The sequence below is a fragment of the Pongo abelii genome, chromosome 5, assembly GCF_028885655.2.
Source record: "Pongo abelii isolate AG06213 chromosome 5, NHGRI_mPonAbe1-v2.0_pri, whole genome shotgun sequence".
NCBI lineage: Eukaryota > Metazoa > Chordata > Mammalia > Primates > Hominidae > Pongo > Pongo abelii.
In genome coordinates, this window is record NC_071990.2 from 145,292,247 (window position 1) to 145,318,637 (window position 26,391).

The 26,391-nt window shown below is 40.4% G+C and overlaps 1 protein-coding gene across 8 annotated transcripts in view; it reads left to right on the forward strand.

Annotated features, from left to right (window-relative positions):
• Positions 1 to 26,391, forward strand: part of PHACTR2 (phosphatase and actin regulator 2) — a 298,625-nt gene that overhangs the window by 197,644 nt on the left and 74,590 nt on the right. For 5 of the 8 annotated variants that reach the window (XM_063724674.1, XM_063724675.1, XM_054556876.2 and 2 more), the window contains 3 exons: positions 11,126 to 11,206; positions 15,858 to 16,016; positions 22,203 to 22,442. In XM_063724674.1, coding sequence (XP_063580744.1) covers positions 11,126 to 11,206; positions 15,858 to 16,016; positions 22,203 to 22,442 — 480 coding nt within the window. 8 annotated transcript variants of the gene reach the window in all.

Here is a 26,391-nt window from a genome sequence, read left to right on the forward strand (position 1 = left end):
CCATTTTCCTATCACTGCAGGTTTGGGCAGGAATCAGGTGTAGTTTATCTCTCCTGCTTTAGTTTAGGCCTGGACCAGTTTTGCCAAAGGAATACTGTTCTTTACAAATACTGTGCTCTCTGTTGTGTAGGCAAGATGGTAGGTAGTGGATAGAATGTGAAGAATGCTCCAGAAAATAAACTTTTTAATCATCTTAAGAAACCTGGTCTGATTGGGTACGTATAATGAAAGTAATAAACATGGATTTGGGGAAATTCCTACTCAAATCTTCTTACAACTTAGACTGGTTATCCCTACCTACCTGAGTTGGTGTTGTTTTGATATGTATTGTTCATGGCTCAACTCAATAAAAAATAGACTTTTAAAGATTATACATTTTTGGCCAGGCGTGGTGGCCCACGCCTGTAATCCCAGCACTTTGGGAGGCCTAGGCAGGCGGATCACAAGGTCAGGAGTTCAAGACCAGTGGTGGGTGCCTGTAATCCCAGCTACTCAGGAGGCTGAGGCAGGAGAATCGCTTGACCCAGGAGGCAGAGGTTGCAGTGAGCCGAGATTGTGGCACTGCACTCCAGCCTGGGCGACAGAGGGAAACTCCACCTCAAAAAAAAAAAAAAAAAGATTGTACATTTTTTTTCATGACCTCCCTGAAAAGATCAGCCTAAGATATGAAGAATTTCAGCCACCTTTACCCCAGGGCAATAGAATTAGATCTTTAAATGAGTTGGGACCAGCACAGTGACTCATGCCTGTAATCCTAGCACTTTGGGAGGCCAAGGTAAATGGATCACTTGAGCTCACGACCAGCCTGGGCAACATGACAAAACCCCATCTCTTAAAAAAAAAAGACAAAAATTAGCTGGGCATGCTGGTGCATGCCTGTAGTCCCAGCTACTCAGGAGGCTAAGGTGAGAGGATGGCTTGAGCCCGGGAGGTGGAGGCTGCAGTGAGCCAAGATCGTGCAACTGCACTCTAGCCTGGGTGATAGAGCGGGACCTTGTCTCAAAAAAAAAAAAAAAAGAAAAAAAAATTAAATGAATGGGAATGTCTTCACTTAGGATGCTTTAGTGTCACTAAGATTTCTTTTATATCTAATCTTGCTTGCTGTTGACTGCTGAAATGAGATATTATCCCATCTTGATCAAAGGTGTTGAGTCCCTGAAATGTGTAGATTGAAAGCAGATCATGGAGAAGGGTGTTAGAAGTTCAGGCTCTCTGGAGCTTCTCTTCCAATGGCTATTGTTTATGATCTCTTAGTCTGAAAAGCTTCATTACCATTTAGAGCTGAGATTCACTTTATTTATTTATTTATTTATTTTTGAGACGTCCCCAGGCTGGAGTGCAGTGGCACGGTCTTGGCTCACTGCAAGCTCTGCCTCCCAGGTTCATGCCATTCCCCTGCCTCAGCCTCCCAAGTAGCTGGGACTACAGGCGTGCACCGCCATGTCCATCTAATTTTTGTATTTTTAGTAGAGACAGGGTTTCACCATGTTAGCCAGGATGGTCTCGATCTCCTGACCTCATGATCCACCCGCCTCGGCATCCCAAAGTGCTGGGATTACAGGTGTGAGCCACCACACCCAGCCGCGAGATTCACTTTAAAATCAGTTCTCTAGCCTGTTCTTTTTGGTATGAGATTAGAATGTAATTTCTCTAGGGATGATTATCATTATTTGTATTTAAAACATTGGTCCCCTCTGTGGTGTCATTGTGTCTTAGGTTTACCATCTTTTACTGTAAAGAAACAGGAAATGGAAACACGCATGCTTTTCTTTGAACTAGATGAATTCAAAAGCACCTGTCTTAGGCATTTGTGTTTCTTATGAGTTTGGGAGAGTCCGAGTGAAGGGGAAGGACAGGCTGTGTTACACGTAGCACTCAAATCCTCGCTTCTGATTACTCTCCTGAGATTGCTTGTACTTCCTGGCCCTTCTGGGATTGAGGACTTGCTCATTGTTTGAATCCTGGACCTTTATCCCTTCGGAATTAGAACCATAGGTCCCCATGGGCTGATTTCCCATGGCCATTCCCTTCTGCTGTTTGCACAGGTCGAAGACAATCCCCTCTGCCCTCCTCCCACCTCAGTGTTATCTGTGACCTCCTACTACCTGAAATTTGTTAACTATTATATACTTTTGTTACAGGAAATGGGTCCCAATCAAGACCCCAAGAGAGGGTTCTTGGATCTCGCACAAGAAAGAATTCAGGGGGAGTCCATAAAGTGAAGTGAAAGCAAGTTTATTAAGAAAGTAAAGGAATAAGAGAATGGTTACTCCATAGACAGAGCAACCCTGAGGGCTGCTGGTTACCGTTTTTATGGTTATGTCAAGATTACATGCTAAACAAGGAGTGGATTGTTCATGCCTCCCCTTTTTAGACCGTATAGGGTAACTTCCTAACATTGCCATGGCATTTGTAAACTGTCATAGCGCTGGTGGGAATGTAGCAGTGAGGATGAACAGAGATGACTCTTGTGGCCATCTTGGTTTTGGTGGGTTTTAGCTGGCTTCTTTATTGCAACCTGTTTTGTCATCAAGATCTTTAAGACCTGTATCTTGTGCTGACCTCCTATCTCATCCTGTGATCTGGAATGCCCTAAACATCTGGAATGCAGCCCAGTAGGTCTTAACCTCATTTTACCCAGCCTCTATTCAAGATGGAGTTGCTCTGGCTCACACGCTTCTGATACTTTTACAAAAACAAAACACCTATTACAAAACATCCTACCTTTTATGTTAAAAAAAAAAAGGAAAAAATAAAATGAATATTTGTTCAAGTATGTCTGGAAGGATACACGAGACACTAATAAAAGTGGGGAATTGTTTGTGGAGTAAGGCTGAGGTTCAAGTCTAATAGTTGGGAGGCGGGGTGAGAGTGAGAATTTACACTGTATCCTTTTATAATTTGAACGCTGTGAGAATGTACTACCATTTAAAAGATACCCATTTAAAATTAACCTTAAAAAGTGTTCTGCTGTCTGCTTTCTTAAGAAAAATCAGAAAGCAGCGTACCTCTGGTGGGAAAGTTGGAATCTTTGCAATTATCAACTCAGATTGGAGAATACAAAGCAGTAGTCTTCTGGTTAGACACACCTGGGTTCAACCAGGTTCCTACTGTGTGACTGGAAAATGTATTTAGTCTCTCTAAGTCTCAATACCCTTATCTGAGGAGGAAAATAAAAATAATTGCTTAGCCAAGCGCAGTGGCTCACGCCTGTAATCCCAGCACTTTGGAGGCCGAGGCAGGCGGATCACTTGAGGTCAGGAGTTCGAGACCAGCCTGGCCAACGTGGCGAAAACCCATCTCTACTAAAATACCCATCTCTACTAAAAATACAAAAATTAGCCGGGCATGGTGGCGCATTCCTATAATCCCAGCAACTCAGCAGGCTGAGGCAAGAGTTCAAGACCAGCCTGGCCAACATGGGGAAACCCCATCTCTACTAAAAATACAAAAATTAGCCAGGCATGGTGGCGCACGCCTGTAATCCCAGCTACTCAGGAGGCTGAGGCAGGAGAATCGCTTGAACCCGGGAGGCAGAGGTTATACTGAGCCAAGATGGCCCCACTGTACTCCAGCTTCAGTGACAAAGTGAGATTCCATCTGAAAAAAAAATAACAGTAATAATAATAAGAAGAATTGCTTAGCTTATCTTTTAGGGATAGTGGGTAGAAAATAAATAGGAAAATGTTCTCCAAGCACATAAGAAATAGATGATTACTATCAGATTTCTGAGTGAAGTTGCGACAGTAATTTCCCAAGAGGAGGAAGGAACACAGATCTCTTCATCTTCCTCTTTCTTAAGTCCTGGTCAAGTTTCAAACCCTTGAGTGGGTAAAGAGGGGCTATATTAGTTCTCCTTTCATATTTCTGCCCTCAAAAACCTAGAGAATCTGTGGTAACTACTGGAAGAAAATTCAATTTAGAAACATTTATTTGAGGCTGGGCACAGTGGCTCACGCCTGTAATCCAAGTACTTTGGGAGGCTCAGGCAGGCGGATCACCTGAGGTCAGGAGTTCAAGACCACCCTGGCCAACATGGTGAAACCCCGTCTCTACCAAAAATACAAAAAAAATTAGCTGGGCATGGTGGCGGGCGCCTGTAATCCCAGCTACTTGGGAGGCTGAGGCAGGAGAATTGCTTGAACCCAGGAGGTGGAGGTTGCAGTGAGCTGGGATCGCGCCACTGCACTTCAGCCTGGGTGACAAGAGTGAAACTCCATCTCAAAAAAACAACAACAACAACAACATTTATTTGATACTTTTTTGATTAGTCAGGGCTCTTCATTGCTGATGAATCATGACAAACTTAATGAGAGAGAGAACTCATTGGTTCATGTAACTGAAAAATCCAGGGGCAGACAACCTTCAGGCGTGGTTGGATCCAGATGCTTACAAGCTATCTCATTAGGAACTTGTCTGGCTCCCTCTTTTGAGTCTGTATTTCCTCTCTATTGGCTTTTTGTTGTTGTTGTTGTTGTTGTTGTTGTCGTTGTTAACTTCGGTTCTCCTCTTGTGGAGGCAAGGTGGCTGCTTGCCACTCTTGCTCATATTTGTCTGGTTTTAACAGCTCCAGAAGAAAGAGAAAGCCTTGCTTTCCTATTGTTCCAGCAAATTTTTGGGGCCTGGATCTTATTTCTGCAACTTGAGCATGTGCCCCTCTCTGAACCAGTCCCCAGTGCCAGGGAGAAACTGGGCTCTGATTGGATAAGTCTAGGAGCCCAAGAGCCTTGTGCCCAGAGATGAGGTTAGCCTTCTAAAAATGACACGGACTAAGAGGGGGAATGTGGTTTCCCAAAGGAAAAATGTCAAGAAGGCCATTTCTAAAAGAAGTAGAAAAGGATGCTAGACGTGCCTTCCCTCCTTCCCCCCAAAAAGACACTTAGGTCCCCAATATCTACTCTGTGCGATATATTATTTTTGGCATTATGGGAATGAAATGATAAACACGACATCCCTCAGAAGGCTTAGACTCGAATCATGTGAATATGCAATCTCATACACATGAATTTAGTAATGAACCACTTAGTAAGTGCTATAACAGAAATAATAGTTAATAGCTAATATGTATTGAATGCTTTCTAGATCCTAGGTACTGGTCTAAGTATTTTACTTGGTTTAACCTATTTAGTCTCCAAAAGAACCAGAAAAGTAGTTGCTATCTCTCCATTTTGCAGATGAGGACACTGAGGCACAGAGAAGTTAGTTGAAAGTGCTTTTGGAATACAAAGTTCTAGCCCATCAGGATAGTGAGATCTCCATGCAGAGCTACTGTGTGAAGAGAACTTAAAATTTTAGAGTGGATTTCACCGGAGAGGGATAAGGAAACAGTCTAAATTCTAGGAAGAAGGAATAATACACGAAGGAATGGAGCTGAAGAACTGCAGATGTTTAGGAAATGGCAAGAAGTAAAGTTTGACTTTAACGCCAGGCTTGCAAAAAAGAGATGGAAGGAAAGTGATGGGAAAAATGGTTCGCTGGGACCGATTGTAAAGCTTGGCTGCCGTTCCAAGTCCAACTTGTTCCACAGACTGTAGAATTCTTTAGTAGGGGAGTGGCTGGAGCAGATAAACAAAAAAATCACCAGACCCCTGAGTGTTTTTAGGTGAGGATGTTGGCTTTGTATCTCTGCTGTACATTCTTGGGATGTTTTGGAAGGTTTTTGCAAATGTCCTGTTGGGTGGCATTGAGGTGGTTGTTTCTTTAAATGACTTAGCTCTGCCTTAGTGAAGATCTTTTTAAAAGCAGACCATTTTCTGACGTTCTGTTTTCTGCAACTGCTATTGAAGAGGGGCAAAGCCGAGCCAGGCTCTTGTAGAACACTTTCAACACGAGACGAGTGGTTTTGTGTGTTTCTGTTACAGTTTTACAGTGAGGCCATTCAGTACTCAGAACTGAGAAGATAACATGGCACACTTATTTAATAGTCTTCTATTTGCTCTTCTATTTTGTCCAGTCATTAAATGGTGTTAGAATTGAGAATTAGGACTCTCTTTCCTCGCCAAAGAAAAACACAAGTGACTTGTTGACTACAAGATTTACTCTCACAGATATTTCCAGAGTAATATGAAATCCTGGCCAAGTATTCGCAGAAAAAAGCCAGCGGCATATGCTCCAGCCTCTTTTCCTGAGTGCAGCTCCACAGCTACCTCTCCATGCCCAGAAGGACATCATAAATCATTTCTAATTTATGAGGAGCCCAGTCGTGTACTACACCCTGCTAGTTGCTGGTGTTTGTCGTCTACAGACTGTGAGCTCCCTTCTTCAGTGCATACAGAGACTTTTTCAGATCATCCATAGGACAGAAGGTTGAGATTTTTTTTCCCTAGGACTGGCCCAGCCAAGAATTAAGGAGGGAGAAGACAGAAGATTCTTGTCCCTCAGGGTTTTGCCACAAGCCTTACTTGCTTTCTCCCAAATTGAGGACTGGGAAGGGGCAGAAACAATATCATTATCATGATTAGCTATTTTTTTTTATTTTATTCAACAAATACACATATTTTTTCAAAGCCAACAGCTTGTAAGTCAACGTTGGGGACACAGCAGCAGTAAGCAAAACAGAATTTTGGTTCTCAATGAGATTATGCATACACATGTTAGGAGGTGATGATGGGTTTTGCAGGGAAAAAAGAGATAAAGTTGGGAAGGGGAATAGCCATTCTACATCAGGAGTTCAGGGAAGGGACTTCCACTAAGGTGACCTTTGAGCAGAGACTTGTGGGACAGGATGGAGTGAGTCTAGCAGGTGTCTGGGGAAATGGCCTCCTGGGAAGGACAGAGGCCACCATGCAGGGCCCCAAGAAATTGAAGCCAAGAGCCAGAAAGAAGTGGTTAGGAGCTAGGCACATGGGAGGAGGGACACCCTAAGGGGCCGCGGTGAGTTCAGGGATTATTGGAAGTAAGATGGGCAGCCATGGGAAGTTTTTGGAAGATTACTAGAGTATAAGCCTGAAGTCAGGAAAATACAGGGCAGTGCTTCCTTCACTTCCCAGAGAGAATTGTGCGCTGCTGTTATCAGAATTGAACTGTCAAAACATCGATTAGCCCAATGCAGAGTGAAACAGAAATCATGGCTTTGTTTGATCTTGGTATAAAAAAAGCTCTTATGCTTTTCCAGTTGGGATAAAAGTGAGAGGCCATGAGCCATTTATTTACTCAACTGGCGATAATACTTTTCATGGAGACACCTTAGCTACTGTATTCAGCTACGACATTCAGCGACATTCAGTGCCCCACTAGCGTCTTCCCTGGCAGTATCTTGGTTGTGCTGTAGCTGTGGTGCATAGATTTCTGTGCATAGATTGGTGTGAGCTTCAAAGTCAAAGAGCAGTTGGTGGGATACTTGGGATCAGATTCGAGCAGGCTGCAATAACAGCAGGCTCTCAGTGATGACCTGGAGCCGACTGCTGCCGTTTTCTGCTCACAAACAACTGACTTTAGTCCAGAGCTACAGAGAGATTGGGTTAGATTGATGCGCAGGAGTTACAGGGAGTGCGATTTGACTCCTTCTCTGGAATACCTTCCTCAAAATGAGGGTGATCAATACTGAAGTGGATTGCGCCTTAAAGTGAGCATCTTCCCTCTGAGTGATTTTAAGCAGGTGAGCACATCTCAGGAATATTCTGAGATAGCCCCTGCTTTGTGCGGTGTGTTGGACTAGAATGACCTCTCAGATTCATTGCAATGCAAACCCCCTCTGAGCCCATGAAAAAGTGTCCAGTGAATGTGCTCTGCAAACATGCAGGCACTATATAAACAAGAGGCAAATATTTTAAAAGGTGAAGAATGAGATACTTGTACTGCTGTGAGAGCGGTGGTTGGAATGTTGTGCCCCAGCAACATACTTTCCGTGCTCAGTCGCCTGCAGTTTGTTCTCATTGGCCCTGTACATAGGTATCCGCATTGTGTGTTAAATATGCTCTCAGCCAAAGACCAAACAAATAGCCAACAGCATTTTCGTATCAGAGCCTGTTTATAGGAGGTAGAGCAAAAGAACAAAGCTGTTGGTTTTGATTCTTGGCAGGAAGCCAAGGCTGCTGCTTCAAGAAAGCTCCAGAGTTTATAAGGAGGAAAGAGGGGGAATTTTTAGTTTACAAGGAAGAAAGGGGGAATTTTTAGCTGAGACTAAGTTAGAATTTAAGCAAAAGAAAACTCAAAACTAAAACTAAAGAATCCTCCAGGATCCATAATGGAAAGGCAGAATAAGAAACCTGTATGTTCCAGGCTATGAGATGATTTTTTAGAGCAAGAGTGAACGTTTTAAAAGGTGCCCGAAGCAGAGATTACAGACAGCCTCGATTAATGATACAGGATCACACAGCATTTGAGCTGGATGAATTGTCCTTAGTGATCCTTGAATTGTGTCCCTTATTTTACAGATAATGGATTAGACGCCCAGGAACTTAAAGTGACTGCCCAGGGTCACTCAACAAGTTGTAGGAATTCAAGGACTAGAATCCAGGACTCCTGGCAGCCATTTTGTGTTTTGGGCAATTTTAAAGAAGCAGCAAACAAGTAAAAGTTTTGTTTCTTATGAGCAAAGGACCGGTTAGGAAGACAGCCACAGTGATTGAGTGCTGAATTGGCAGTGCATTTGGTTTGCGAGAATGTGGCCTGATCCCTAGGCCAGCGGCACTTGCTCTTGCAGTTGCCACCTTCATCCTTAAGTTTAGGGCAGAACAGCCATGAATCTCTGGGCCTGTCCCCAGGAATGGAGGCCAAGACAACTGTTGGAGGAGGTCTACAGAGTCCCACCACTCCTCAGAGCCCAGTCAAGCATGAATGGGCTTCTACAATCCGTAGGAGGCTGCAGTGATCAAGGTCCTTCTAAAGCACCTGCAAAATCCCAGCAGTGTCCCACCTGTCATTGTGGGTGTTCTTTGGCTTCCTGCGTTGATAAGAGTTCTCTTCTTTTTGACAAGAGACTCAACAAATTGAAACTGTATTTAGATAACAGCACTCTTTTTACATAATAGGACACCCAGTTAAAAAAAAAAAAAAAGACTTGCCTGGTTAACTTTTTTCGTTGAAATTACTAACCTTTAAGTGAGCTGTTGTTACTTGCTTCTGGAAGGGATGGGAAGAATGGGGTCAGTGAGGAATCTAAAGGAAGGGAGGGAAGGCTTCTGTGTATGTCTCCTTTTTAACCCAAAGCTGTTCATTGTCATTCTTTTGACCATTTATTCATTCATTCACTCATTTTCCTGTTTGTTTCTATTCTGATTCTATCCAAAGAAATGTTTGACAAAACTTACAGTAAAGAGCTTATATATTGTACATAAAATGTAAGTCAAGTCAGATTTTAGAGAAGGAGGAAACAGAGATTCCATCCACGAATTGTCTTATGAGATCTGTGTCAAATGTCCAGTTTTACTCTGATCTTTCTACAACCAGGATTTAAAAAGGAATACACAATTTCTATTATCAGAAAGGAAAAAAAAATCCAGGTTCTTCAAGAGACTAAGTGTTGCTATTCTGTGGTACATGCAATTAGCAAACACTTATGGAAGACTTTCATGCACTTACTACAAAGCTGGCTGCCCAGGGCGCATCTCCCACCCTGTCTCATATCAGTGTTCTTGCTCGAGGCCCTGGAGCCCCTGAGCAAACATGTTCTTAGTGTTATCACAAATGTCTTCTTAGTGTTATCACATGCTCCCTTTGGATGTGTCAGGACCTGGTTTGGGGTAATGGCTTTAGTTTAGTTGAAACGATGTTGTCTAGAGCAGTTCCAGGATTTGCAGATAATGAACCCAGGAGTAGGAATCGGGGAGCGTCAGAAATCTCGTGCTACTGAAGCTGCCTGTTCTCTACCACTGTAGCTTTCCTGCTCTTCAAAGTGCCCTAGACTCCTTATCTGGCCCTTCACTGCTGTATCAAAGTACATTTTTGAACAGAGGGTTTGGAGGAAATAGAGTCCTGCAGAACACGCTTTGGGACATGTTGACTCAGGATTAATAGATGACACGACCACATGTTAATTTTACACACCTTCTTGGCCTCTGAAAGTGAGGAATGGACTTTGGAGTTGTATGGACATATAGAGCACAGGATTTAATACTATACACACTCAAGGGGAACACTACTGAGATCCCGCTCCGGAGCTCCCAAGCCCCATTCCAAAGTTCTACCAGGAATTTACATTTCTTCCAGAAGAAGGAAGAATCAATGTTAAGATCCCCATGGCTTTACATGTCTGTGAAAACTGATTATTATTATTTTTTTTTTCTGAGATGGAGTTTCGCTCTTGTCGCTCAGGCTGGAGTTCAATGGCACGATCTTGGCTCACTACAACTTCTGCCTCCTGGGTTCAGGCGATTTTCCTGTCTCAGCCTCCCTGATAGCTGGGGTTACAGGTGCCCACCACCATGCCCAGCTAATTTTTGTATTTTTCGGAGATGGGGTTTTGCCATGTTGGCCAGGCTGGTCTCGAACTCCTGACCTCAGGTGATCCACCCACCTCGGCTCCCGCAAAGTGCTAGGATTACAGGCATGAGCCTTCATTCCTGGCTGAAAGCTGATTATTCTTAACTGCCTTCTCCATCCTCCTAAGACCTGGGGATTGTCAGCTAATATATGAGAACTCTCTAGAATTAGTGAGAATGCAGGGGAAAGGGTTATAGAAATATGATGTATTGGGCTTTTGTAATAGATGGAGTGAGAGAGAAAACACTAGAAAATAGTTCATTTTCCTGGAATGCAAATGGGTTACCCAGAATATTTACTGATGTTTATGTTTTTTTCTTTAATGTAAGCATACATACCTTTTTCATACACTGCATATCCATATAATTATATGTTTTATAATGCAACATTTCTAGCTTCAGCGTGAGAAGCAGCCTTTATGCTCTCTAGTTGGTATGTAATAATATCCCTGGACGCCAGGCCAAAGGTGGCCATTTGAAAGACCAGGGATGGCGGCTGGACTTCAGATCATGGGCTGCAGCCGTTTGCTCTTGTCATAGCGGTGTTGATTCAACTCAGATCATGTGTTTTGTTAAAGCAACTGAGAAAACGAGTTTGAGCTCTCATGTGAGGAGAATAAATGTGCTCAATTCTACTTGGAATGTTTTTCAGAATTATCTTAAGGAATGACTTGATTCTTATTTGTGCTTGTTCTTTTTAAAAGTATTAGAAAGGAAGATATCCACACGACAAAGTAGAGAGGAGCTGATAAGAAGGGGAGTGCTTAAGGAATTGCCTGATCAAGGTGAGGAAATTAATCATACATTTTAAATATTTCGGTCTTTCATTCTTTGGTCTTTCTTTTGTTTTCTTTTGAAATTTAAAGTGATCATGGTCTTTGTAAGGTAAAGCGGTGATTACTGCATTCCAAGAGCCTTGCTTCCATTGGTAATGCCTTTGTGAGCTGCAGAGAATCTGAAATATTATAGAATTCTAGTGACTTTCCTGGTGAATCTGTCACCATATGTCATTCTAAACCTAAAACTCTGCAAAGGTACATCCGAGGCCAGTACAGATGAGATACAAATACTTATGGCTCCTTCTCTTCTCTATTCTTGAGCTTCAGTCTTTCTATTCACATGAAACTCATGTGTGAGTAAATGCAAAGTTTTAGCTTGGTTCATGCTATTTTGTTTCTTAAGACTACCAATAAAAGACAAGAGAGAAGGCACACATACCTCTTGTCGTTTGCACTCTATAATAACACTGAAATGTACAATCAATAAAGCACGAATAAGCAGACTAAACTAACCTGCTTTCTGCGTTCTCTCAAGTAATTTTGCAGTATTGTTCTCTTTTCATTTCTCTGAATCTTTCCCTAGCAATGATTATTTCTAATTTTTTCCCCTATCTCTGATCTTCTCTTTTTTTCTCTATCCTCCCAAGGAGGAACTTTGTTCAGAAAAGACAAGGATCAGATAGAAACTGGTACTGACCCTCAAAAGAAGATACTAACATTGGTTATTTCTCCAAATATATAATACCTAATGATTTTCATCGCTTCCACTATTAAATTTAAAATTAAAGGACATTTTGTTGCAATATTGTTGATTTATCTCATGCCTCCCTTCCCCTCACATTTACTGTAATAATAAAGTATTATTATTGTACTTTTATGGGAACAAATAAAATGCTATTAATTTAGAATTGAAATTGAAATAATAGTACAGCTGTTTTCCTGATATATGTTCCTTGCAAAGGACTTAACATTTTTTGGCATTCACTATTTGTAAATCAAAATGACATGCTTTTTTCCAGCATCTGAATAATTCCAGAGTGGAGCTGAGAAATGCTTTCCTGTTTTTCTCCTGATTCAGAGAAAGTAGGGAACTCTGGAGTGAATAGTAGCATTTTCTTAAGCCCTCCCAATTTTAGGTATTTTACTTCAATTTCTGACCTGTCAAACTTTTCTTACTCTACTTTATGAATGAATTTTATGTGTTCCCTGTTTTTCTGTTATTTTGAAGCTATTTATTTCCTGTTTGAGACTTTTAAGAGTTAAAAATGCACATTTCTAACTTTTTAAACTTAAAGGTAGACTTGCAATATCAAAATTAATCTCCTGTCCAATGTCTCTGAAGGCAATAGAGAAATAATATACCCATTGAAAGCTTAACACTGGGCCATCAGCTTTATGGGATGGGCCAATGCATTTATTAGACATCGTTTATTTAGAAATATTTTAAAGAAAGTACAAAATGGAAGATTTTATGATTGAAACTGTTAATGGGTTCAAATGTGAAGATTAAAAGCCCATCTTTTTTTCCTAATTAAAATTTGTAGGTAGAAAAAGAATTTGCTCTGTCTAAAAACCAAGTAGCGATAGTCAATTTAAAGAAATTGTTTTTATTCTGCCTACTCTGTGAAACTATTTGCCTCATAGATTATAATTTCTTGGGCCAACATATACTTCTCAGAAATCTGACTCTCTGATCTTTTTATTTAACTTTTCCAGTGGAAACTAAAAGTTTTAAAACATAAAAGAACAAAACAATTTTTTAACCTAAGCATAATATAATAATAGGCTTAATGTTTGAGAAGTCATAAAATACTAGATTTTACTTTCCAGCTTTTCCATGGTCCCTGTCTAGAACCGTAGAAATTATCTAATGGTTGAAGGTTCCTGAGGATGTCAGTGGTAAATGGAGTCCTTCCCCTTTCCAGCTGAGGGCTGGAGAAAATAGTTTTCTGTGATTTTCCCAAAAGCAATTATCTGGAGAATTTCAGTCTGAGAGACTAGAAGCTGCTGTTCTTGGTAACAACCTCCTTTCTGCTGCCAGTGAAGATTCATTCTTTGCCTTGATCTTCTTGACCTTGCCTCTGCTCTTGACAAGCCTGTCCATCAAGCCCTTTATTCAGTGAGCCAGATAGACTTTAAAAATCCCTCTAGCTACCCTGAGTTTGACCCCATCCCATCATATCCCATACTCTCCCAGCTATTATTATTTTTCCTTTTAGGTTCTCTTTTTTACATCCAGACATACCTTCAGCCTAAAAGTTCAGTGATTCGTCTTCTCTCCTGGGAAGTCTATGATCTAGTCGAAGTTTGCTGCTTATCTCTGCTTTTTTCCCTCCATCTTTTCCCTTAGCTTTTGACATGAGGGTGTGGAGGTGGTTTTGCCTGTGTGCCATCCTTTCCTTTTCTCCCACTGTGGACTTTTATCACTTGCCTTTTGGTCATACATGATTTTCTCTTTCTATCTGTCCCTCCTTTAACTATAATATATCCCCAATACACCTGTTTACTAGAAGGAGGTGACCCCCTTCAAACACCCTCGTGTTCCTTATTTAACCACTTGTTCCTGTTTGTGCTTTATCTCTCATTTTACTTTAAGCTGACAACTACTTTTTGTGTTTTCTCTTTCCTTTGCTCTCGTGAGATGTGTTGACTTGGGCTGCTTATTGTCACCTGCCATCCAGCTCAGCACCTTCTTGCCTTCCTTTGCTCTGCTTGTATTTTACTTACACACACACACTATATCAAGGATTTAACTTATTTTAATTCTAAAACAACTTCCTTAACACTCAATACTAGAAAGCCTTTTCAATATACACACCAGCTAATTAATAACTTTACTTCCCCCCTGTTTTGTTCTTGAATTCCATATTTATCACAAATGTGTCTCTTTTTTCTACAATTATTTTCATACTAACTAGCTTTATTTCTTGCCTCAAAGTAAGTATTTTCCACATTGTTGACTATTTCTGTCTATCATAGGATAATCCACTTTCTTCTTGTGTCACAGCTATTAAAATTTCCAGGTTTTTCTAAGTTTAATAAATCAGTTATTTAACTAAAGAATTTTAATATAATAATGCTTAAAATAGAATTAAATTGTCATTGACATGACTTTATTATCAACTAAAGTCAAAGAAAACAAAGATAAATTTATATTTGAGTTACCTAAAAACTGAAGATTTTTATACATAAGCAAGTGGTTTTCTATTTTGTTTGGAATTTTCCATTCTTCATTTTTATTTTATCTGGATATATTGTGTTCTCCTGCTTTTTATAGCTAATTTCTTGGGATTTAATAATAGGAATTAAGAATCATTTGGGTTCTCTTTGGTTTGACGTATAGTCTTTAAAAAGTTCTTACTTTAATTTTATTAAAATAGTTGAGATTTACTTGTAATGGCATTGCCTTCAATTATTGTTTATTTTAGTTTTACAGAGGACTTAGTTATAGGTTATTGGGAGTTATATGACTAAGCAATGTTTGCTTTTTCATTCTAAAAATGACATAATTTCATGATATGTAGTTGATTTATTAAAATGTCATGCCTGTTTGTTCAGAAGGCAAATGGGTTTTATTGTTAAGCCAAAGCAATTCAATCATATTTAATGACAATTTGGGAAATGGTTTCTGTTTTATAATGATTGTCGAGATAAGAGTAGTAAAAAATAGAAAGAGCTCTAATCAAGCAGATTTTTAAGTTTGCTCAAACCTTCCATTCATTAATTTTTCTTTTACGATGGTAGCAAAGCCTCTTAAAATTTTCCAGATATAAAGTAGGGTTAATCTTTTCAAGAATCACTGAATTGAACGTTTCTGCAAAGTCTCTTTCACTTTAGAAACCCCCAGGAATTATGGAAATACAGGAGTTAAAATTAGTCATTTATGATTTAGATATCTCTTCAACATTTTATCCATTATGGTTTTTTAAAATTCCTTTGTGATTACTTTTTTAATGTGTGTTTTTTTTTTCTCGAACATTTTCAAATTATTTTTAGGACAACTTAGGGACTTTTTGGCTAGTTATATGTAATAATTACCTGAGTATACTTTAATCTTTCCATAAATAAAGAAATAAAAATAAAAATAGCCTTGCTATCATCTTTTCCCCGACTATAGAGTAGCAGTTATATTGCTGTGTGAAGTTAGCACATCATATACTTAATATATTCTGGAACCAGTAGTACTTGGAAATTTTCATATTCTCCCACTTATTGTTTGTATGTGTAATTACATTTCATGTTATTTGTGTATTTGCATTCACCTTGTGTTTTTGGTGCTTGTAAAATGTTTATTCCATTTTCCAGATTATTCCTGTCGCCATTCTGTTTCTAAATGACAAAGAAACACTAAGTATTGACTTCAGAGAAACCTAAGCACCTGAACGAGGGACTCTGCTGCCCTGGGATATTGGATAATTAGGATGATCATTCCTGTTGTCTTGAAATGGCGCATAGATATTCCCTCCGTAGCAGCTTGTCCCCAAGACGGAGGATTTTCTAGCTCTTTTGTTTTGAATAAACTGGTGAAACAGTGCAGGGTGTATTTGGTTCCCAGGGACTGAAACATGAATCCAAATTCTACAATCCTAGTAACTGGAAAACTTGTTTTTAAGAAAGCCAGCAAGTTAGACATCTAGGTGTTTCTTTCCCATTTTAGATGGAGATGTAACAGTTAACTTTGAAAATTCAAACGGGCACATGATACCCATCGGAGAGGAATCTACCCGAGAGGAAAATGTAGTAAAGTCTGAAGAAGGTAATGGCTCTGTATCTGAAAAAACACCACCTCTGGAGGAAAAGGCAGAAGATAAGAAAGGTAAAATAAAGACAAACCCATATTATTTACTTTAGCATATAGCTCAATGTCTAGAACCAGCACTTAGGCTCCAACTAGTGACTCTAAAACCAGCAGTCTGCAGAGGAGAGGTTTACAAATAGAAAAAAGAAAGAAATGATAGCTAGTAAAGTGAAATCGGATGATTTTCTCAGGTAGATGCATCCATTTTATAAGCACAGTATTTGTTTTTTCAATTATTAAAAATGTTAATTAAAAGTAATAATCAGAAGGGGTGGCCTCTTTAATCATTAGAGGTGTCTGGGAAGATTATCCTTTCTTAGGAGGTTTGTCTCAGGATCATAATGAAAGTGAGAAATCTGAACATCTTTCTCTGCTGGTTACAATTGGCCCCGTGAGCAGTTCAGCATGGAGGAATATCAAAACCCACATGTCTTGTTCAGCCCAGCACTGTCTCCAGCAGTGGGAACTTGGCTGGTGGCATCCGCATATCCAATATCACAGGTTCCAGACATTTCTGAGAGAGACCCAGTAATAGCTCCCAGAGATGCCACGGACTGTGGTTGCTCTGCTGGCTGATTCCCACAGCCTCTGTGCAATTGGAAACTTCAAAATGTGCCAGAGGCGATTATGCTATTCCCAGAAGACTTCTTTAGAGACCTTGGTTCCTAGAGTGAATATGCTACAGTAGATTGAGATACCTGCAAAATACATGTCTATCAGGGCCTCCCAGAACATTCACAGATTCCTGGTTATGGATTGATGACATCTCGATACCACTGCTGTGATGCGTAGGAACCTCCAAACATGAAATGAAACTTCTGTAAGGAAAGATTTCGTGGAGAGATTCTAGATGCTTCCATGCAGCAGAGAAAGGAATCTTTAGGAAATACACTATTTCATGTTTTATAATGTCTGTCTCTAAGTTGAATGGTAAAATTTTGTCAAACCTAATGTGTGTTCTGTGGGCATTTTGAACTCTTAGAAACTGATGAAAGTGAATTCTCTTCCTCTGTTCTTGACCCAGATCCTTGAGAGAGAAAGGGAAAAAGGAGTATTTGATGGCCCTATTAAACACACCATTGTAACTTAAAATCATCCTCTCTGGAAGTTCATAACCGTTCATTATTGGCATATATTAGCCTTTAAAACTTTTAGAAGCCTGTGTAAATAATCTGTTGGAAATGTATTATTTTGCTTTATTTCAAGGGCTTTATCTAGCCTTGTTCCATTGAAGGACTCTGGTTAAGCTTATGTACACAAATTATGAAATTAACTAATACTTTCAGTGATAATATTCCTGGAACATAAAAAGAAAGTAGACTTAAATAAATTTTAGTGGGATTCAGTTGAAAGTATTAACGCAAGTAGGGATGTTTTTTGTTTAAGTCTTTCTGTCCTGTCTCGCCAGACTGTTGAATTTCAAATCCATCTGTGGTTTGTCCCTGGCAGCCTTCTCACATCCAAGAATCGCATCCTGCATTACGTAACAGTGCCATCTCTGGTGCCTGGTCCATGCAGGGTATTCGTCACTGGACTGGCCAGACATCAAAGGAAGTGTTTCCCTTATCAACATAATAAAAAGTTCCTGACAGTTTTATATGAATTAACCAACAGACCTCGATGTTCTTGAAAGAAGATAGCAGACCTTATGGGTCCATGAATAGTTGAGAGATGTTTTTCTTTACTTAGAATTAGTACATTCAATTCTTCCTTGTCTGATAAGGTCCAAGAGAGCCTCTTGCTTGGCTAGTAGGTACATGAGGAAGGAGCTGGGAGTGCTGGATGCTGACATACCACTAATGAGGCAGTGCGGCTCTCTCCTGTGTGGAAAGTGCACACACCAGAGCCACAAGGAGAAGCACTAGGTATAGAAGCCACTTCGTGAGACTGAAAAGAATGGCGCGCATAACTAATATTACAGTGTATTATGTTAATTAGAAAATGCCTTATGACAAAGTTAACAATTTATTTCTCTAGAAAAACACATTTTAAATTCTGAAGACCAACTCAAGCTTCACTTTTGCCTCTGCTCCTCTTCTGGTCTCACTGCTTGTGTGAGCTCACTACCATGCAAACCCCACCATCCTATGATCTTAATTCACCCTTTATTTTGGGATACAGTGCTCCCTTTCCTCCTGCATGAAGCCAACTTATTCAAGAGCCTTCTGTCATCTATTTGGTTATATTTACCAAACCATATCATCTGCCTTTAGAGCCCTAGATGTGTATTATATCTCTTCATAAGACAATATCTCAATACTTTAATATTTGAAACATCACCATCAAAGAAAGCAAAACAAACGGCACATGGTGTCCTTCACACTTGCTCTGTGAGTAGATTCCACCCAGGCCCCCTGGGCATTTCTGGGGCTCCTGAAGGCACCTGATTCTGTAGTTGGTACAGCGGTCTTGGGCCTCCTCTGCCTAATACTAGAGACTTCTTCCTTAAGGTCTTTGGGGCTCTTGGTCTCCCATTATTCTTTCTCAGCAAGTGCCTTTATATATATAAGAGCAAAAAAACTGACTTGCTCCCTGTTAAACGAAACTTAGTGTTAAATATAAGAAATCTTATGGCTCACGCCTGTAATCTCAACACTTTGAGAGGCCGAGGCGGGCAGATCACCTGAGGTCAGGAGTTCGATACCAGCCTGGCCAACATGGCAAAGCCCCATCTCTACTAAAAATACAAAAATAGCTGGGCGTGGTGGTGGGCGCCTGTAATCCCAGCTACTGGGAAGCTGAGGCAGGGAGAATTGCTTGAACTTGGGAGGTGGAGGTTGTAGTGAGCTGAGGTCAGGCACCATTGCACTCCAGCCTGGGTGACAGCCAGTCTCAAAAAAAGAAAATAATAATAATTTTAAATAATAATAAGATTTTGTAAGAATTCTTATAAGAAATCTTGCTTGACATTATTTTTATTGTTATTATTAAAAAATCTTCAATGAAATAACAAGTGGTGAACACTTATTTGTTCCACAAATAATGAAGGTCTACCATGGGTGAGACTCTACTAGGGGCCAGGAAAAGAGTAGTAAATGAAAAATGGCCTTTGCCTTAAGAGCATGACCTGTGAGGAGACCAGAGTGCAAATGGGCAATTGTAATGCAAGATGCGAAGTACCATAGAAGGCCTGAGCACAGCAACCCAAGGGAGCTCACAGCGAGGACCAACATTGGTTCTCAGAGGAAGATATTTATGAACTAAGACATGAAGGAAACAAGAAGGAGGTAATCAAGTGAAGCAGAGGAATTGGGTAAGAACTGCATTCTAGGCAGGGTGAAGACCACATGCAGCCCCAGGCTTGTTCTAAGTATCGTTGAGCTCAAACCTTCCAGTGCTCAAAGGAGCCAAGCCTGGAAGTATGGGAAACAGCTTGTTTTCCAGACCGCATTGCTGGAAAGGCTAGCGTCCTTATCAAGCCAGAATGACTAGGCAGCCCCTTCTTAACCTTCTCTTGAAGTGATAATACTCCTATACGCCATCAGTTTATGTCATGTCTTCAGATCACGTGGTAAGTGTAAAATATACAACTTGACTTAATTCATTACCTCCCAGCTGCAACTAAAGCTCTGTTTTCTACTGATGTGTGTGTCAATAACTATTGGACGGTCAGTCCCATTCGTTGAATAGACATAGTGTTTACAGCATTGTGTTCGATGGGATTTTAAATTTCAGACAAAAGGAGTTTATAATTCAGTCAAAAAATTATACTGTTTGCATACTCATATGTCCCTGCATGTGTGTGTATGTACACGTGTGCACACACACACACACACACACAACTTAAGAATTACCAGAATGACAAATGTTCACACATAGTTGGTAGCGTTCAAAGAGTCAAGAGGAGCGGACCGTATTCTCTAAGGAGCCAGAAGAAAGTCTGTTCACAGTGTGTTCATTTTCTCCCTAGTAGGTCTTGTCGTTGCCAATCAATCTGGTGAACCATCTCCTCCTTCCCAAACCCAGAAGCTGGATTCTTTCCGGTATACCTTTAGAATTTTAAGCCTTAGGCAGAAAGGAAAAATATCCCTCAGTGACATGCTATTAAGGGAGAGGATAAAACATGTGTAGAGTTTGTGGTATATAAGAGAATTAAGGTGATGTGTTACGGATCAGTTTGACTTTCGCTATGGATGACACTATTGGGCTTAATCTCCATACTTCATGGTATTATACTGGGGGCTAAAGTTACAAAGATGTATTTAAAGAATAGACTTCAGCCATATGTCAGAAGACTGGGAAGTTAATGTATATTTATATATTTTAAGTTAAAATTAAATGTTATGGGTGTGTATCAACTTGTATCATTCTCAAACCTAACTGACTTTTGTGACTTACTTGCCTAGTTAAGACTGGCTGAGTTAAGAGGGCCATTACTATTAATATACATGATACTCAGCTTAGTTGAGGAGACAAGATGTATAAACAGAAAGGCAAAAATACAAAATAGCTTCTGATAAATGTTGAGTAAGTGGCTCACACAATAAGCCCAAGTAAGTTCAGAGGTAGAAGAGGTCAACTTGGGCCACAGCGACAGGAGAGGATTTTGTGGCTGAGGCAGGATCAAAGGTGAACTTTAAAAGTAAAGCTTTATTGATTACCTATTGTAACTGAAGTCATCATATGCTAATTATATATGTGGACTGATGGGGAATGTGGTTAAAAGAGAATTCTATACTTCACACTCATTAGGATAAGAAACAAAATAATAGAAATAATAATAAAATGCAATATATTCCAATATTAAAACCCTTTCTAGAGCATTCAATTATGGGAGCCTTGGTTAAGGCTCAGTCTTGTCTTAACACTGTCTCATGTTTTTTATTGTGCCCCATTTTTAAAGAAATGCTGCTTAGCTCTTTGGACTAGAATGGTATTTTAGTTTAATTCTCATCAGCCACTATTAGAAAGAATACAGATGTGAATATATAAATGAACCTTCAGCATATCCTCTGTCTTTCAGTAACAAAAGACTAACACTCTTTCTTCTCCGGTTACACAAAACCTTGTGAGAAGCTGCTATTCTTAGGTATGAGTTTTGGATGAATTTTAGCCTTTGTCTTTCCAAAATAATTATTTGGTTTACATTACAAAATAGACCTAAGTATTTCTTCGATTCGGCACCATCTAGATGTACCTATAGTTGTGACAATATTTGAAAAGGCCAGACATGGTGGCTCATGCCTGTAATCCCGGCACTCTGGGAGGCCAAGGCAGGCAAATTGCTTGAGCCCAGGAGTTCAAGACCAGCCTGGGCAATGTGGCAAAACCCCATCTGTACAAAAAATTCAAAAATTAGCTGGGTGTGGTGGCAAACACCTGTGGTCTCAGCTACACTGGAGGCTGAGGTTAGAGGCTGCAGTGAGCCGTGATCATACCACTGCGCTCTAGCCTGAGTGACAGAGCAAGACCCTATCTCAAAAAATATATATATATATATATTTTTAGATTTTCTTTCACACACACACACACACACACACACACACACACACAAAAGAACAAAAAGAAAGGAAGGAAAGGGCAGAGGAAGTTATTTTAGAACAGGAAGCTGCCAATGTACTGGGAAAGCTTTAGAAAATTTTGCTAGTAGAAGATGATTCATTCTAAAGCGTATTGTTGCCTCATGTAAAAGATTCTCCAGAGTCTCTCTTAGCTTACAAAATAATTGGGTTTTGATCACAGCGAGACTGAACACAGATCCCTTTCAGATGGATCAGGCTTGGGTTCTCAAGGGTAACCATGAGTCCAGCAGTTGCTGTAGCTGTCATTCCTCACCCCACAGCAGTGACTGTAACCTGTTCATCTGCCAGTCTCCAGGAGCCTTCAACTTTGTGAAATCATTGTTTGTTCAATTTAAATGTAGCACTTCACGCCCACATCATCATCCAGCAACCCCAGATCCAAGGCTGGAACTGAGGCCCCTGACTTGCAAACATTTACACACATCCTCAACCTAATTTCGTCAACGTAGTTTGTACAACCCGGTTTTATTAAAGGGTGATTCATGTACCCTGAGAACACTTCTCAGTTTGTCGTTCAGCCTTTGTTTTCACCCTAAACTGTGCTCTGTCTGGTGCAGAACTCCATGCTGGTTCCCAAGTACCAAGCAGCCATGCTTTGTGTCACTATCGTCATGTCTTGCTCCTCGTGTTTATATGGTGTGTGTCTGTATCAGTCTGCTTCTGTTCACTTTCTCGTTTATAGAGAACACTGAAAACCACTCTGAAACACCGGCAGCTCCTGCTCTACCTCCTTCTGCTCCTCCTAAGCCTAGACCCAAACCTAAACCCAAAAAATCACCTGTGCCTCCGAAAGGGGCCACTGCTGGGGCCAGCCACAAAGGTGACGAAGTGCCTCCCATTAAAAAAAATACCAAGGCTCCTGGTAAGCAGGCCCCCGTCCCTCCACCCAAGCCAACTAGCCGAAACACGACCCGAGAGGCTGGTGAGTATGCCCCCAGTGCCCCGTGGGGTCACTTCTAGGGTGCTTGGCTCTGGGGTGGGGCTAATTGTTTCTTCTAGGTGTGATGGGCTTTTGGTGTCTTAGGACATTACACCAGCAGGTTCAGCTTTGACACAAAGAATGCCCAGGAGATTCCTTTGTTGCTCTCTACCAAAGGAAAGTCAACCCATTGAATAGTTCACCTCATTAGTTTTTGAGTGAATATACTGGTTTCGTCTTGAGTATCCACTATCAGCACCAGTTGAAGGATACTGGGAGTAGTATGCCTGATGAATGACAATAATCTGATATAACATTATTTAGACATTGACTGACCTACCTATATGAGCTTATGGGTGGCTTTTTGGCTAGGATTTTCTTTCAAAATATCTTAGGTTTGCATATAAAAATGTGACAATTTATAACTTTGATATATTTGCTGGATGTTAATGTGTTAAATCTTCAGCATCCATAGTCATCTCCTTTCTGATAAATGACAAAGGGTTCATGTCACTTGTTTCAGCTCCACCCCACCACTTTCTACTGCAGTGAAAACTATTTCAGTGGAGTGGAAAGTTACACTCTCAGTGTTCCACACCTCCCCTGTAGACTTGTGTGTTCTAAGGCAAAACATCCTGGTGTCATGTGGTTATAAGTTACTATTACAAATCACCAGTGGATGTTTGAGTGACCTGCAGTAACTTCATGCAATATGTATCCAGCTTTGCTTTACAATCGGATATGCTTGATGCAAAGTGGAAACTCCCATTTTTTTAGTGAAGAAGGAGAAAGATGCCTACCATGTCATTTATCTTTTAAAAGGACATTAATCAGGCCAGGCCCAGTGGCTCATGCCTGTAATCCCAGAACATTGGGAGGCTGATGAGGGTCGATCACTTGAGGTCAGGAGTTTGAGACCAACCTGGTCAATGTTGTGAAACCCTGTCTCTGCTAAAAATACAAGAATTAGCCGGGTGTGGTGGCACGCACCTCTAATCCCAGCTACTCAGGAGGCTGAGGCAGGAAAATCGCTTGAACCCAGGAGGCAGAAGTTGCAGTGAGCTGAGATCGCACCACTGCACTCCAGCCTGGGTAACAGAATGAGACTCCACCTCAAAAAAAAATCTGTTTTCCTTAAAATCAACAGCAACTTTCTAGCAGTTGACTGTCAGCATTTGCCTTGGTGTTGATCTTTTTCCTCTCATAATGTATGACCATAATGCTCAAATTCAGAGAGCGGTTTAGTTGACAGTATAACAGATCTCTGAATGCCAATAGACATCCCTCTCCCTGTGCTCCTCACGTCCCGCCTTTGACCTTTAGTGTCTGGGTCTCTTCTGATAAGCTCTAAACTGAAATGTCCCAGAATGATGTGCCAACAGTGCCCAGTGGCCATCTCCTCAGGGACCAGCTGTCCTCACCCATCAGTGTCCGTTCTTGTTGGGATCTGTGTGTGTTTTCCAGACTTCCTAGAAAACCCTAGGAGCATTGCTTAAAGTGAGGCAGGCACTGATTTTCTTAAAGAACAGCCCCAAACGGTCACTCTGTCATTGGGAATTAAGCTCCTGTCTTGCACTAACTTCTCCACTTTCCCATTCTCCATGTGGTAGTGGCTCACTCTGAACTCAGCTTGGACTCTCTTTACTTCCCTCAGAAGAAAGCCGATGATTAACACCAGGACAGGGGACAGCTTTCATAAACGATTTTGAGGTTTTTCCAGATATTTTGCTTGAAGATTTATTTAGGCACTCATGATGTTCCTAAGAGAATAGCACAGTGATTTTATTCATTGTATTGTAAAAGGCCTGACTTTTCCAGAGGCTATCACAGAGAAAACAGGGGTTGTATTTAAGTACACCAACAAGCCCATCATGTAAGAATCGTTTTATCAAATATTGATAATATCCCTTTATGATCCTACTGATATTCCATTTGTAACCATTTAGAACTTTCTGCATAGTAACTTTGTTTTATTTGAATAATATGGACCTTCTGGAAAAGTTTGTTCAAATGCTACTCTTGATGTTCAGTCCAGTGATTTAAGTTGTTAAAACAGCCATAAGTTAAGAATCTTTCTCTATTGCTAAGTTAGTATAGACCTGTAGCTACCTAGATATTAGTTTTAGAACATTCAGCTTCTTTGCCAGAGAAATCGGGTTAAATCTCCTTGATTTTTGTTTCTCATTGTTACACATTATTAACAACAAAAGTACTTAACTGAGGACAGGCGGCATTTTTTTTTTTTTATCATGCCCTTAATTCAAGGTAACTTAAGCAACATGTTTGATTTCAACAAAGACCTGTTATTTAAGAAGATTCTTTAAGAAAAACTGTAACGTGGCTTGAATTTCCACTCTGGGCAGTGAAAAAAAATATATATCTTTTTCCTCAAGCCAAACTAAAATTAACTTTTCTGTTAATGATGAAAGAATTTTCTTGGCCAGGCATTGTGGCTCACGCCTGTAATCCCAGCACTTTGGGAGGCCGAGGTGGGCGGATCACCTGAGGTCAGGAGTTCGAGACCAGCCTGTACAACATGGTGAAACCCCATCTCTACTAAAAATACAAAAATTAACCAGGCATGGTGGTGGGCACCTGTAATCCCAGCTATTTGGGAGACTGAGGCAGGAGAATCACCTGAACCCAGGAGGCGGAGGTTGCAGTGAGCTGAGATTGCACCACTGCACTCCAGCCTGGGTGACAGAGGGAGACTCTGTCTCAAAAAAAAAAAAAAAAAAAAGAATTTTCTTTAACAAATTGTTAGAATTGATATGTGAAAAGGATTCTGTTTAACTTACCTAAGAAAATAATTGAACATGGTTAGGCACCGAATCCTTAGCGTCTTTGTTGTGAAAAGTAAATGTAGACTGGACTTAGATTGAAGGAGTGTGCTTAATGAGTTTGACTTCTAGGCTAGGGAAGGTTGTTTTCTATAAGGTAACAGGTCTAGATTTGGGGAAGAAGAATTCTAGTTATGTATATCTTAAATGATAAAGACCCCAAAACCATAGGGATTCCTTTTAAGCCTGGAACCTGCCACTAAATGAGACTGGCTTCTTTAGTATCAGTCTAATCAGAATTAATGAAGTCTTACATCTCATTGTCTATTCTTTCATTTATTCTTCATCTCTTCATCCTCCCAATTGACTTCAATAAAGTCATAACTGGAGGTAAGTTATAATAACATCTGTATACAGTGTGGATTGGCTTCACAATGTTAACAAGATATTTTCTAATCATTTTATGAAAGATAGTTGAACCCTTCATGAAAAGAAGGAACATGACAACATTATAACAGAAGAAGCCATTAGGATAAATTTATAGGTCATGAAAGAAAAGAGTATTCTCATAGGAGTTTATTTTATCATCATATATTTACTAAGATGACATAAAGAAAAAAGTAGTTAATCTTTTTGTTTTGAAACTGTTTTGAGTGAGGGTGCCCTATCCGGAAGTAGGCAAATATACCGTAGCTATCCTTCGATGAAGACCTTCTTGGAACTTAAGCATTAAGGAAGATCACATTTGCGAAGGTGGGGTCAAAAAACCTGAGAATGATATTCCTTCCCTTCACATTATTTAGAACCAGACACGGTGGCTCACACCTGTAATTCTTTGGAGCCATCAAAGCCTCTCACTTTGGGAGGCCGAGATGGGTGAATCACTTGAGCCCAGGAGTTCAAGACCAGCCTGGGCAACATGACAAAACCCTGTCTCAACAAAAATACATTAAAGTTAGCCAGGCATGGTGGTACACACCTGTAATCCCAGCTACTCCGGAGGCTGAGGCAGGAGGATCACTTGAGCCCGGGAGGCAGAAGTTATAGTGAGCCGATATTGCACCACTGCACTCCAGCCTGGGTGACAGAACAAGACCTTGTCTCAAAAAAAAAAAAAAAAAAAAAAAAGTTAGGAGCAACCCATGTAAATATGTTTTGTAAACAAGAAGTTT